General features: G+C 41.7%; 1 protein-coding gene across 4 annotated transcripts in view; it reads left to right on the top strand.

Annotated features, from left to right (window-relative positions):
* Positions 1 to 16,373, top strand: part of PDE2A (phosphodiesterase 2A) — a 429,321-nt gene that overhangs the window by 257,169 nt on the left and 155,779 nt on the right. For all 4 annotated transcript variants that reach the window (XM_075266333.1, XM_075266335.1, XM_075266334.1 and 1 more), the window contains one exon: positions 14,783 to 14,872. In XM_075266333.1, the coding sequence (XP_075122434.1) occupies positions 14,783 to 14,872 (90 nt within the window). The remainder of the gene's footprint in view (positions 1 to 14,782; positions 14,873 to 16,373) is intronic.

The following is a 16,373-nucleotide window of genomic DNA, read 5'->3' as shown; positions in this document are numbered from 1 at the left end:
AGTGTCAGCCTCATAGTAGTGCCTATATAATAGTGTCAGCCTCATTGTAGTGCCTATATAATAGTGTCAGCCTCATAGTAGTGCCTATATAATAGTGTCAGCCTTATAGTAGTGCCTATATAATAGTGTCAGCCTTATAGTAGCGCCTATATAATAGTGTCAGCCTCATAGTAGTGCCTATATAATAGTGCCAGCCTCATAGTAGTGCCTATATAATAGTGTCAGCCTCATAGTAGTGCCTATATAATAGTGTCAGCCTCATAGTAGGGCCTATATAATAGTGTCAGCCTCATAGTAGCGCCTATATAATAGTGTCAGCCTCATAATAGCGCCTATATAATAGTGTCAGCCTCATAGTAGCGCCTATATAATAGTGTCAGCCTCATAGTAGCGCCTATATAATAGTGTCAGCCTCATAGTAGGGCCTATATAATTGTGTCAGCCTCATAGTAGTGCCTATATAATAGTGCCAGCCTCATAGTAGTGCCTATATAATAGTGTCAGCCTCATAGTAGGGCCTATATAATAGTGTCAGCCTTATAGTAGCGCCTATATAATAGTGTCAGCCTCATAGTAGGGCCTATATAATAGTGTCTGCCTCATAGTAGTATCTATATAATAGTGCCAGCCTCATAGTAGTGCCTATATAATAGTGCCAGCCTCATAGTAGATCCTATATAATAGTGTCAGCCTTATAGTAGCGCCTATATAATAGTGTCAGCCTCATAGTAGATCCTATATAATAGTGTCAGCCTCACAATAATATTTGTTATATAATGGTTGCAGGCAGTATAGCGCTCGTACACATCTGACAAGCAGTAAAGCAGTGTCAGGTTGCAGTTTTGGTCCAATAATTACCTGACACTATTATGCGGTAGCCCCATTAGTCGATCGTCTCCCTGCGGGGGCTCCGGCGTGCGCTGCGCTCCTTTCTATGAATTCTATGGTATTAATAAGTGAGTCAGGTTCTAATATATTAGCCAGGATGTATTATTCATCATGTCAGACGTCTCAGCATCTCCATAGACTGCGCTCAGCGCACAGAGGACCCGGCTGTGACAGCCAGCAGAGTTATTATGTGCAGGGGATAATTATCATCATTGTACTGTAATCATCCTCATCGGAGGCCGCAGCGACTCAGACCGCCACACGAAAAACCGCTCTCATCATCACCGCCTTATTATAACACAACAGAGGAGACATCAGAGGTACGGTATAGTGACTGTGGTGTGGAGCCCCCTAGAGGAGGGGCAGCAGAGCATGACCTCTATAATCACCTCTCTTAAAGGGCTAGTCACATCTTATTACAGTACAGTATATAGCGATATAAGAGGAGCGGCTGATATCAGTCACATCTTATTACAGTACAGTATATAGTGATATAAGAGGAGCGGCTGATATCGGTCACATCTTATTACAGTACAGTATATAGCGATATAAGAGGAGCGGCTGATATCGGTCACATCTTATTACAGTACAGTATATAGCGATATAAGAGGACCGGCTGATATCGGTCACATCTTATTACAGTACAGTATATAGCGATATAAGAGGAGCGGCTGATATCGGTCACATCTTATTACAGTACAGTATATAGCGATATAAGAGGAGCGGCTGATATCGGTCACATCTTATTACAGTACAGTATATAGTGATATAAGAGGAGCGGTTGATATCAGTCACATTTTATTACAGTACAGTATATAGTGATATATAGGGAGCGGCTGATATCAGTCACATCTTATTACAGTACAGTATATAGTGATATAAGAGGAGCGGCTGATATCAGTCACATCTTATTACAGTACAGTATATAGTGATATAAGAGGTGCAGCTGATATCAGTCACATCTTATTACAGTACAGTATATAGTGATATAAGAGGAGCGGCTGGTATCGGTCACATCTTATTACAGTACAGTATATAGTGATATAAGAGGTGCGGCTGATGTCGGTCACATCTTATTACAGTACAGTATATAGTGATATAAGAGGAGCGGCTGATATCACATCTTATTACAGTACAGTATATAGTAATATAAGAGGAGCGGCTGATATCGGTCACATCTTATTACAGTACAGTATATAGCGATATAAGAGGAGCGGCTGATATCGGTCACATCTTATTACAGTACAGTATATAGCGATATAAGAGGAGCGGCTGATATCGGTCACATCTTATTACAGTACAGTATATTGTGATATAAGAGGAGCGGCTGATATCGGTCACATCTTATTACAGTACAGTATATAGTGATATAAGAGGAGCGGCTGATATCGGTCACATCTTATTACAGTACAGTATATAGCGATATAAGAGGAGCGGCTGATATCGGTCACATCTTATTACAGTACAGTATATAGCGATATAAGAGGAGCGGCTGATATCGGTCACATCTTATTACAGTACAGTATATAGTGATATAAGAGGAGCGGCTGATATCGGTCACATCTTATTACAGTACAGTATATAGTGATATAAGAGGAGCGGCTAATATCGGTCACATCTTATTACAGTACAGTATATAGTGATATAAGAGGAGCGGCTGATATCACATCTTATTACAGTACAGTATATAGTAATATAAGAGGAGCGGCTGATATCGGTCACATCTTATTACAGTACAGTATATAGCGATATAAGAGGAGCGGCTGATATCAGTCACATCTTATTACAGTACAGTATATAGCGATATAAGAGGAGCGGCTGATATCGGTCACATCTTATTACAGTACAGTATATTGTGATATAAGAGGAGCGGCTGATATCGGTCACATCTTATTACAGTACAGTATATAGTGATATAAGAGGAGCGGCTGATATCGGTCACATCTTATTACAGTACAGTATATAGCGATATAAGAGGAGCGGCTGATATCGGTCACATCTTATTACAGTACAGTATATAGCGATATAAGAGGAGCGGCTGATATCGGTCACATCTTATTACAGTACAGTATATAGCGATATAAGAGGAGCGGCTGATATCGGTCACATCTTATTACAGTACAGTATATAGCGATATAAGAGGAGCGGCTGATATCGGTCACATCTTATTACAGTACAGTATATAGTGATATAAGAGGAGCGGCTGATATCGGTCACATCTTATTACAGTACAGTATATAGTGATATAAGAGGAGCGGCCGATATCAGTCACATCTTATTACAGTATATAGTGATATAAGAGGAGCGGCTGATATCAGTCACATCTTATTACATTACAGTATATAGTGATATAAGAGGAGCGGCTGATATCAGTCACATCTTATTACAGTACAGTATGTAGTGATATAAGAGGAGCGGTTGATATCAGTCACACCTTATTACAGTACAGTATATAGTGATATAAGAGGAGCGGCTGATATCAGTCACATCTTATTACAGTACAGTATATAGTGATATAAGAGGAGCAGCTGATATCAGTCACATCTTATTACAGTACAGTATATAGCGATATAAGAGGAGCGGCAGATATCAGTCACATCATATTACAGTATATTGTGATATAAGAGGAGCGGCTGATATCAGTCACATCTTATTACAGTACAGTATATAGTGATATAAGAGGAGCAGCTGATATCAGTCACATCTTATTACAGTACAGTATATAGTGATATATAGGGAGCGGCTGATATCGGTCACATCTTATTACAGTACAGTATATAGTGATATAAGAGGAGCGGCTGATATCAGTCACATCTTATTACAGTACAGTATATAGTGATATAAGAGGAGCGGCTGATATCAGTCACATCTTATTACAGTACAGTATATAGTGATATAAGAGGAGCGGCTGATATCAGTCACATCTTATTACAGTACAGTATATAGCGATATAAGAGGAGCGGCTGATATCAGTCACATCTTATTACAGTACAGTATATAGCGATATAAGAGGAGCGGCTGATATCAGTCACATCTTATTACAGTACAGTATATAGCGATATAAGAGGAGCGGCTGATATCAGTCACATCTTATTACAGTACAGTATATAGCGATATAAGAGGAGCGGCTGATATCAGTCACATCTTATTACAGTACAGTATATAGTGATATAAGAGGAGCGGCTGATATCAGTCACACCTTATTACAGTACAGTATATAGTGATATAAGAGGTGTAGCTGATATCGGTCACATCTTATTACAGTACAGTATATAGTGATATAAGAGGAGCGGCTGATATCGGTCACATCTTATTACAGTACAGTATATAGCGATATAAGAGGAGCGGCTGATATCGGTCACATCTTATTACAGTACAGTATATAGCGATATAAGAGGAGCGGCTGATATCGGTCACATCTTATTACAGTACAGTATATTGTGATATAAGAGGAGCGGCTGATATCGGTCACATCTTATTACAGTACAGTATATAGTGATATAAGAGGAGCGGCTGATATCGGTCACATCTTATTACAGTACAGTATATAGCGATATAAGAGGAGCGGCTGATATCGGTCACATCTTATTACAGTACAGTATATAGCGATATAAGAGGAGCGGCTGATATCGGTCACATCTTATTACAGTACAGTATATAGCGATATAAGAGGAGCGGCTGATATCGGTCACATCTTATTACAGTACAGTATATAGTGATATAAGAGGAGCGGCTGATATCGGTCACACCTTATTACAGTACAGTATATAGTGATATAAGAGGAGCGGCTGATATCGGTCACACCTTATTACAGTACAGTATATAGTGATATAAGAGGAGCGTCTGATATCGGTCACATCTTATTACAGTACAGTATATAGTGATATAAGAGGAGCGGCTGATATCGGTCACATCTTATTACAGTACAGTATATAGCGATATAAGAGGAGCGGCTGATATCGGTCACATCTTATTACAGTACAGTATATAGCGATATAAGAGGAGCGGCTGATATCGGTCACATCTTATTACAGTACAGTATATAGCGATATAAGAGGGGCGGCTGATATCGGTCACATCTTATTACAGTACAGTATATAGCGATATAAGAGGGGCGGCTGATATCGGTCACATCTTATTACAGTACAGTATATAGCGATATAAGAGGGGCGGCTGATATCGGTCACATCTTATTACAGTACAGTATATAGCGATATAAGAGGGGCGGCTGATATCGGTCACATCTTATTACAGTACAGTATATAGCGATATAAGAGGAGCGGCTGATATCGGTCACATCTTATTACAGTACAGTATATAGCGATATAAGAGGAGCGGCTGATATCGGTCACATCTTATTACAGTACAGTATATAGCGATATAAGAGGAGCGGCTGATATCGGTCACATCTTATTACAGTACAGTATATAGCGATATAAGAGGAGCGGCTGATATCGGTCACATCTTATTACAGTACAGTATATAGCGATATAAGAGGAGCGGCTGATATCGGTCACATCTTATTACAGTACAGTATATAGCGATATAAGAGGAGCGGCTGATATCGGTCACATCTTATTACAGTACAGTATATAGCGATATAAGAGGAGCGGCTGATATCGGTCACATCTTATTACAGTACAGTATATAGTGATATAAGAGGAGGGGCTGATATCGGTCACATCTTACTACAGTACAGTATATAGTGATATAAGAGGAGCGGCTGATATCGGTCACATCTTATTACAGTACAGTATATAGTGATATAAGAGGAGCGGCTGATATCGGTCACATCTTATTACAGTACAGTATATAGTGATATAAGAGGAGGGGCTGATATCGGTCACATCTTATTACAGTACAGTATATAGTGATATAAGAGGAGCGGCTGATATCGGTCACATCTTATTACAGTACAGTATATAGTGATATAAGAGGAGCGGCTGATATCAGTCACATCTTATTACAGTACAGTATATAGCGATATAAGGAGCAGCTGATATCAGTCACATCTTATTACAGTACAGTATATAGCGATATAAGGAGCGGCTGATATCAGTCACATCTTATTACAGTACAGTATATAGTGATATAAGAGGAGCGGCTGATATCGGTCACATCTTATTACAGTACAGTATATAGTGATATAAGAGGAGCGGCTGATATCGGTCACATCTTATTACAGTACAGTATATAGTGATATAAGAGGAGCGGCTGATATCGGTCACATCTTATTACAGTACAGTATATAGTGATATAAGAGGAGCGGCTGATATCGGTCACATCTTATTACAGTACAGTATATAGTGATATAAGAGGAGCGGCTGATATCGGTCACATCTTATTACAGTACAGTATATAGTGATATAAGAGGAGCGGCTGATATCGGTCACATCTTATTACAGTACAGTATATAGTGATATAAGAGGAGCGGCTGATATCGGTCACATCTTATTACAATACAGTATATAGTGATATAAGAGGAGCGGCTGATATCGGTCACATCTTATTACAGTACAGTATATAGTGATATAAGAGGAGCGGCTGATATCGGTCACATCTTATTACAGTACAGTATATAGTGATATAAGAGGAGCGGCTGATATCGGTCACATCTTATTACAGTACAGTATATAGCGATATAAGAGGAGCGGCTGATATCGGTCACATCTTACTACAGTACAGTATATAGCGATATAAGAGGAGCGGCTGATATCGGTCACATCTTATTACAGTACAGTATATAGTGATATAAGAGGAGCGGCTGATATCGGTCACATCTTATTACAGTACAGTATATAGTGATATAAGAGGAGGGGCTGATATCGGTCACATCTTATTACAGTACAGTATATAGTGATATAAGAGGAGCGGCTGATATCGGTCACATCTTATTACAGTACAGTATATAGTGATATAAGAGGAGCGGCTGATATCAGTCACATCTTATTACAGTACAGTATATAGCGATATAAGGAGCAGCTGATATCAGTCACATCTTATTACAGTACAGTATATAGCGATATATGGAGCGGCTGATATCAGTCACATCTTATTACAGTACAGTATATAGTGATATAAGAGGAGCGGCTGATATCGGTCACATCTTATTACAGTACAGTATATAGTGATATAAGAGGAGCGGCTGATATCGGTCACATCTTATTACAGTACAGTATATAGTGATATAAGAGGAGCGGCTGATATCGGTCACATCTTATTACAGTACAGTATATAGTGATATAAGAGGAGGGGCCGATATCGGTCACATCTTATTACAGTACAGTATATAGTGATATAAGAGGAGCGGCTGATATCGGTCACATCTTATTACAGTACAGTATATAGTGATATAAGAGGAGCGGCTGATATCGGTCACATCTTATTACAATACAGTATATAGTGATATAAGAGGAGCGGCTGATATCGGTCACATCTTATTACAGTACAGTATATAGTGATATAAGAGGAGCGGCTGATATCGGTCACATCTTATTACAGTACAGTATATAGTGATATAAGAGGAGCGGCTGATATCGGTCACATCTTATTACAGTACAGTATATAGTGATATAAGAGGAGCGGCTGATATCGGTCACATCTTATTACAGTACAGTATATAGTGATATAAGAGGAGCGGCTGATATCGGTCACATCTTATTACAATACAGTATATAGTGATATAAGAGGAGCGGCTGATATCGGTCACATCTTATTACAGTACAGTATATAGTGATATAAGAGGAGCGGCCGATATCAGTCACATCTTATTACAGTTTATAGTGATATAAGAGGAGCGGCTGATATCAGTCACATCTTATTACAGTACAGTATATAGTGATATAAGAGGAGCGGCTGATATCAGTCACATCTTATTACAGTACAGTATATAGTGATATAAGAGGAGCGGTTGATATCAGTCACACCTTATTACAGTACAGTATATAGTGATATAAGAGGAGCGGCTGATATCAGTCACATCTTATTACAGTACAGTATATAGTGATATAAGAGGAGCAGCTGATATCAGTCACATCTTATTACAGTACAGTATATAGCGATATAAGAGGAGCGGCAGATATCAGTCACATCATATTACAGTATATAGTGATATAAGAGGAGCGGCTGATATCAGTCACATCTTATTACAGTACAGTATATAGTGATATAAGAGGAGCAGCTGATATCAGTCACATCTTATTACAGTACAGTATATAGTGATATATAGGGAGCGGCTGATATCAGTCACATTTTATTACAGTACAGTATATAGTGATATAAGAGGAGCGGCTGATATCAGTCACATCTTATTACAGTACAGTATATAGTGATATAAGAGGAGCAGCTGATATCAGTCACATCTTATTACAGTACAGTATATAGTGATATAGCAGGAGCGGTTGATATCAGTCACATTTTATTACAGTACAGTATATAGTGATATATAGGGAGCGGCTGATATCAGTCACATCTTATTACAGTACAGTATATAGTGATATAAGAGGAGCGGCTGATATCAGTCACATCTTATTACAGTACAGTATATAGTGATATAAGAGGTGCAGCTGCTATCAGTCACATCTTATTACAGTACAGTATATAGTGATATAAGAGGAGCGGCTGGTATTGGTCACATCTTATTACAGTACAGTATATAGTGATATAAGAGGTGCGGCTGATGTCGGTCACATCTTATTACAGTACAGTATATAGTGATATAAGAGGTGCGGCTGATGTCGGTCACATCTTATTACAGTACAGTATATAGTAATATAAGAGGAGCGGCTGATATCGGTCACATCTTATTACAGTACAGTATATAGTGATATGATTGTAGGGCTGATATCAGTCACATCTTATTACAGTACAGTATATAGTGATATAAGAGGAGCGGCTGATACCAGTCACATCTTATTACAGTACAGTATATAGTGATATAAGAGGAGCGGCTGATATCGGTCACATCTTATTACAGTACAGTATATAGTGATATAAGGGGAGCGGCTGATATCAGTCACATCTTATTACAGTACAGTATATAGTGATATAAGAGGAGCGGCTGATATCGGTCACATCTTATTACAGTACAGTATATAGTGATATAAGAGGAGCGGCTGATATCGGTCACATCTTATTACAGTACAGTATATAGTGATATGATTGTAGGGCTGATATCAGTCACATCTTATTACAGTACAGTATATAGTGATATAAGAGGAGCGGCTGATATCAGTCACATCTTATTACAGTACAGTATATAGTGATATAAGAGGACCGGCTGATATCGGTCACATCTTATTACAGTACAGTATATAGTGATATAAGGGGAGCGGCTGATATCAGTCACATCTTATTACAGTACAGTATATAGTGATATAAGAGGAGCGGCTGATATCGGTCACATCTTATTACAGTACAGTATATAGTGATATAAGAGGACCGGCTGATATCGGTCACATCTTATTACAGTACAGTATATAGTGATATAAGAGGGGCGGCTGATATCAGTCACATCTTATTACAGTACAGTATATAGTGATATAAGAGGAGCGGCTGATATCGGTCACATCTTATTACAGTACAGTATATTGTGATATAAGAGGAGCGGCTGATATCGGTCACATCTTATTACAGTACAGTATATAGTGATATAAGAGGAGGGGCTGATATCAGTCACATCTTATTAGAGTACAGTATATAGTGATATAAGAGGAGCGGCTGATATCAGTCACATCTTATTACAGTACAGTATATAGCGATATAAGAGGAGCGGCTGATATCAGTCACATCTTATTACAGTACAGTATATAGTGATATAAGAGGAGCAGCTGATATCAGTCACATCTTATTACAGTACAGTATATAGTGATATAAGAGGAGCGGCTGATATCAGTCACATCTTATTACAGTACAGTATATAGCGATATAAGAGGAGCGGCAGATATCAGTCACATCTTATTACAGTACAGTATATAGTGATATAAGAGGAGCGGCTGATATCGGTCACATCTTATTACAGCACAGTATATAGTGATATAAGAGGACCGGCTGATATCAGTCACATCTTATTACAGTACAGTATATAGCGATATAAGAGGAACGGCTGATATCAGTCACATCTTATTACAGTACAGTATATAGTGATATGATAATATTGTTATTTTGTATACATGCAGTCAGTTATATTATTTTCCGTTACATAATATGCTATATTGTGTTATATTCCCCTATATATATACTTCTATAATATGACTATTTCTACAATCCGCGGGTTCTGACCTCCACCTCCGCCGGTCACTTTCCTCTGACATTTGCGTCCTGCAGGTGGATTATTTTTAGCGTCGCGGTGATTGTCCTGACACTCTCGGGGTCGGCTTTACTCATTAGAGCTTAATACAGAATATCCCAGCGCTCCTCCGCTGCCGCCCCCAGACCTAAATACGGTTTTTATACCAAAAATAACTTCGTTCAGCCGTAACCTCATCAAACATGTGTGCGCGGAGACGTCAAATGGGGGGAGGAACGGCAAGACCCAGAGAATTGTGTGATGTCAGAGGTGGGTGGTATTGGGCTTTACCACCCCCCCAATGTCACCTGCAAGTCTATGAGTGTACATGGAGGGGTATACAGTGAAGGATACAGACTAACACAGGGGGCGCTGTGCAGTATTGTATGATCATGAGCTCTCTGTACTGTAAATTACTATCACAGGGGGCGCTACTGGATGATAAATCTGCTGCCGTGTTACACACTTTCTCACCATCGCGTGGTTTGCCTTGTGCCCATCATTCATGCCAAAATTTTACTATAATTCTGGCCCATGGAGTTGCAGTATATCCAACGCTTTCCAAAGAGGGGCCTCACTATATCCATATTTTCCCTTCACCCTCTATCTGTATACCTCCTAATGCAGTGAGTGCCCCCTAGTGGTGGCTGCAGGCAGACACAATCATATTATTTACCATATGATGATAAAGAGCTGAGGGTCTGGAGCTCTGTGTATGAAATGACCTCAATGAAGAAGCCGAGCGGTGTTCATACATCGAACGTCTTACAGCTGAGGGTCTGTTACAATGTTTCAAGTCTATACTAAACATATTAGTAGTAATGTTAGGGAAAGTGATTCAGAACAGGGCGGGTCAGAGTGTGATGACATCACTGCCCCCCACATGACTGCTGAGACACCATCATAGCGGTGACCTGGGGGCTAGAGAAAATGGCGGACGCCGGTACTTGCCACGGCGGAGTCCAGGAAAGGTATTTCTTGTTCATGTCTCCGCACCTCCCCCGGCCTTATACAGCGTATAATAATAAACCTTTACTCTGCACTTCTGGTTTGGACCAAGCTACGAAATTTCTCGCAAACCTCTCGAATATTCGCACATTCGCGGCAGCTGTGTTTGGTGATGGGTGAAGACGAGATCACAAGACGGATATATCCGTTGCCATTGTCCATGGACAATATTGTCCCTATTGTTAGTATCTGACACTGCTCGCTACAATGTATCAGTCACAGTCACATCATTGTAACAAACCCTCAGCTTTTTCAGGGTTTCAGTAAGATTGTTTCCATTTACAGACAGATCTGTCACTGGTGCGGCCCCTTTAAGCCCTTGCCTTGCGGCTTCCTCGGGTATAGTAATGCGCCGCGGTCTCTCCGGCACCTGACACATAAGAATTGTTGTTGTGCACCTGCGGGGAACCTATCGACGGGTTATTTCTGTGGACAATGAGTCTCAGCAGTATCTCTGGCCCAGTGCTGCCCCCTCCCCGCTCCAGGCTCATTGATCACACAGCAGCCATGCTTATCCCCGCCGCGGGATCGATACCTCATTACTGGAGGACTCAATTAGAAGTCGTCTCGGTGTTTCCTTTTATTCTTCACTTTTCACGCCTTTGACCTCTCTTCTTATCGGCCGCCGTTCTCCCCGCTCAGCCCCTTATCTGTCTCCTTCAACCGCCCTCCTCACAGTCACACGTCTTAATCCTCCGTATCTCACGGCCGTCAGTCCCGTCTGTCAGCTGCCTGGAAAGATGGATCATGTGTCTCGCTATAAGGCCCTCAACTGATTCCCCACCAAAGCTCATAAATCACAGCTCGGTCACTTAGAGGTTGTCACAGCCCCGCCCCCTGTTAGTGACATCACTGATATAACGACGTCATCAGACATTAGCTCCGCCCCCTTGTACTACAGTACAGCTATATATCTATTACTACTGACAACCAGCCTGTATATATCATGTCTGACTGGTTGTCACAGCCCCGCCGCCTGTTAGTGACATCACTACTATAGTAATATAAGACGTTGCGAGTCTTCTAGAATCCGATACTTCCATGTCTCATTGATTCTGATGTTTCCTTCGGCCGCTCCGCATGTTCTCCCTTGTACATTATGGAGTACCCGGTCCTCGCCGTCCTCCATCTTGTAGCTGTCAGGCCCGCTCTACGTCCTGCGTTGCGTTTGCCTCGGACTCGCTCATGCATTTTCTGACATTTGGAAACAGCGCAAGAAACATCAATCAGGGCCGAGGACGGGAAGGAAGGGAAAGGTCAGGAGCCGGGGAGGAGGCCGAGCGCGGCCAGCCGGAGGAGACGCGTCCTCTATCAGCTGCGACAGATTCTTGTCCGCCCCGACCGAAGATAAGGATATTATATTCTGCATGTCATTAATCCATCTGCCGTTATGGTCGTGTACAAGATTGAACGATGGCGGAGGGAGCTGCGTGCTGTCTATGGCGGTGAATACAGAGGGTACGGGCCCCGATACAGTGTATACAGAGGATGGGGCCCCAATACAGTGTATACCAGGGATAGGGTCCTCGCTACAGTGTATATAGAGGATGGGGCCCCCGCTACAGTGTATACAGAGGATAGGGGCCCCAATACAGTGTATACCAGGGATAGGGTCCTCGCTACAGTGTATACAGAGGATGGGGCCCCCGCTACAGTGTATACAGAGGATAGGGGCCCCGCTACAGTGTATACAGAGGATAGGGGCCCCGCTACAGTGTATACAGAGGATAGGGGCCCCGCTACAGTGTATACAGAGGATAGGGCCCCCGCTACAGTGTATACAGAGGATAGGGGCCCCGCTACAGTGTATACAGAGGATAGGGCCCCCGCTACAGTGTATACAGAGGATAGGGGCCCCGCTACAGTGTATACAGAGGATAGGGGCCCCGCTACAGTGTATACAGAGGATAGGGCCCCCGCTACAGTGTATACAGAGGATAGGGGCCCCGCTACAGTGTATACAGAGGATAGGGCCCCCGCTACAGTGTATACAGAGGATAGGGGCTCCACTACAGTGTATACAGAGGATAGGGGCTCCACTACAGTGTATACAGAGGATAGGGGCCCCGCTACAGTGTATACAGAGGATAGGGGCCCGCTACAGTGTATACAGAGGATAGGGGCCCCCAATTACAAAATTAACAGTTCAGGGGCCCTAAGTCACAATATACTAAGAGGATACGGCCCCCAGTATCAAAATAAAGAAAGTACTGTGACCCCCTACTACAATATACACAGAGGATGGGGCCCCCAGCTATAATATACACAGGTTGGGGGTTCCAAAGTAACAACATAATAGGATAATACCGCCATATAGCACTGAAATAATAGTGTTATATCACTTCTGTTACATTGTACTTCCATCTAATACAGAAATAATATTGTCTTATAGGGCTGACGTTATACTGCCATATAATGAGGATACAATACAGCCATATAGCGCTGAAATACTGCCGTCATATAGTGCTGAAATAACACAGCCATATAATATTGACCTAACATTGCCATATAGTGCTGAAAATGTACCACCATATAATGATAAAATAATACTGCCATATAATGCAGAGATAATATTGTCTTATAGGGCTGATGTTATACTGCCATATAATGAGGATACAATACTGCCATATAGCGCTGAAATACTGCTGTCATATAGCGCTGAAATGACACAGCCATATAATATTGACCTAATATTGCCATATAGTGCTGAAAAATACCACCATATAATGATAAAATAATACTGCCATATAATGCAGAGATAATCCCACAGCCCTGACCCGATATAATCTACACAGAGGACAGAATATACCACTATGTACAGTATATGTCATGATTTGGAGAGAGCGATGCTCTGAGCAGTGGTGTAATAGTCTGCAGGATATATCATGTATGATATCAGTACAGACAGGCTCAGGGGTCCGCCAGGCGGTAGATCAGAGGCTCCTGTGCATTATATGGCGTCGCACTCTCACGGATCTGATAAATATGGCGGAAGAAATCCTGGGAGACGGAACAATGTTGTCAGTAAATTGCATCGGGCGTGCGGCGCCTAGTGTGTACGCGCAGCTATATACACCGCCGGCTGTGCGCCGCAGATACCATACAAAGGATGAAACACAATCTATAGGCTGGGGATCCATGTCCGCGCGGGGGTGGGGGTCCGCCGGGGGGGAGGGGGGGGGGCTTCTATTTATTTTAATCTCATATTTTATTCTAAGTAAAATTGAAATCCTGGGAAATGACAATGGAAATGAAATAACGGCGGCGAATCCGTAGAATCAGGCGTCCGCTCGCCGTAATCGCCCCCGAATATTTACTGCTGTTTGTCAGGATGATTTTTTTCATCTTTCTGCAGATATTGGGGATTTAATTGTGTGGCCGCCATTTATTGCCAGGACATTACACAGCTGAGGGTTCGTTACAGTCACATCAGCAGATCAACCTCTGCCCCGCCCTGGTGGTTACAATGTGTCAGACCAGGGGATACAACTGTAACAAACCCTCAGCTGTGAGGAGGATTGATCAGCAGGGACCAGCATATGGTGGGGGATTCTGCACCTGATCTCCCTCCATCCTCACACATCTCTCTTCTCTCCCCAGGACGCTTTGCTGACACTTGGTTCTGCCATCGACATCCCCCGACTCCGAGACGCCATCAGAGATGCCATTACTTCTGTTTTGCCAAAAGTGGTAAGTGCTGCAAAACACAACCAAAGAGTGATGTCATGTATGTACACAGTGACTGCACCAGCAGAATAGTGAGCGCAGCTCTGGAGTATAATACAGGATAAGTAATGTAATGTATGTACACAGTGACTGCACCAGCAGAATAGTGAGCGCAGCTCTGGGGTATAATACAGGATAAGTAATGTAATGTATGTACACAGTGACTGTACCAGCAGAATAGTGAGCGCAGCTCTGGAGTATAATACAGGATAAGTAATGTAATGTATGTACACAGTGACTGTACCAGCAGAATAGTGAGCGCAGCTCTGCAGTATAATACAGGATAAGTAATGTAATGTATGTACACAGAGACTGCACCTCAAAATAGTGAGCGCAGCTCTGGAGTATAATACAGTATAAGTAATGTAATGTATGTACACAGTGACTGTACCAGCAGAATAGTGAGCGCAGCTCTGGAGTATAATACAGGATAAGTAATGTAATGTATGTACACAGTGACTGCACCAGCAGAATAGTGAGCGCAGCTCTGGAGTATAATACAGGATAAGTAATGTAATGTATGTACACAGTGACTGCACCAGCAGAATAGTGAGCGCAGCTCTGGAGTATAATACAGGATAAGTAATGTAATGTATGTACACAGTGACTGTACCAGCAGAATAGTGAGCGCAGCTCTGGAGTATAATACAGGATAAGTAATGTAATGTATGTACACAGTGACTGTACCAGCAGAATAGTGAGCGCAGCTCTGGAGTATAATACAGGATAAGTAATGTAATGTATGTACACAGTGACTGCACCAGCAGAATAGTGAGCGCAGCTCTGGAGTATAATACAGTATAAGTAATGTAATGTATGTACACAGTGACTGTACCAGCAGAATAGTGAGCGCAGCTCTGGAGTATAATACAGGATAAGTAATGTAATGTATGTACACAGTGACTGCACCAGCAGAATAGTGAGCGCAGCTCTGGAGTATAATACAGGATAAGTAATGTAATGTATGTACACAGTGATTGCACCAGCAGAATAGTGAGCGCGGCTCTGGAGTATAATACAGGATAAGTAATGTAATGTATGTACACAGTGACTGTACCAGCAGAATAGTGAGCGCGGCTCTGGAGTATAATACAGGATAAGTAATGCAATGTATGTACACAGTGACTGTACCAGCAGAATAGTGAGCGCAGCTCTGGGGTATAATACAGGATAAGTAATGTAATGTATGTACACAGTGACTGCACCAGCAGAATAGTGAGCACAGCTCTGGAGTATAATACAGGATAAGTAATGTAATGTATGTACACAGTGACTGTACCAGCAGAATAGTGAGCGCAGCTCTGGAGTATAATACAGGATAAGTAATGTATGTACACAGTGACTGTACCAGCAGTATAGTGAGCGCAGCTCTGGAGTATAATACAGGATAAGTAATGCAATGTATGTACACAGTGACTGTACCAGCAGAATAGTGAGCGCAGCTCTGGAGTATAATACAGGATAA

The sequence above is a fragment of the Leptodactylus fuscus genome, chromosome 2 (assembly GCF_031893055.1).
Source record: "Leptodactylus fuscus isolate aLepFus1 chromosome 2, aLepFus1.hap2, whole genome shotgun sequence".
Classification (NCBI taxonomy): domain Eukaryota; kingdom Metazoa; phylum Chordata; class Amphibia; order Anura; family Leptodactylidae; genus Leptodactylus; species Leptodactylus fuscus.
Note: the sequence above shows the minus strand (reverse complement) of the source record. Positions and strands in the feature narration are given on the sequence as shown.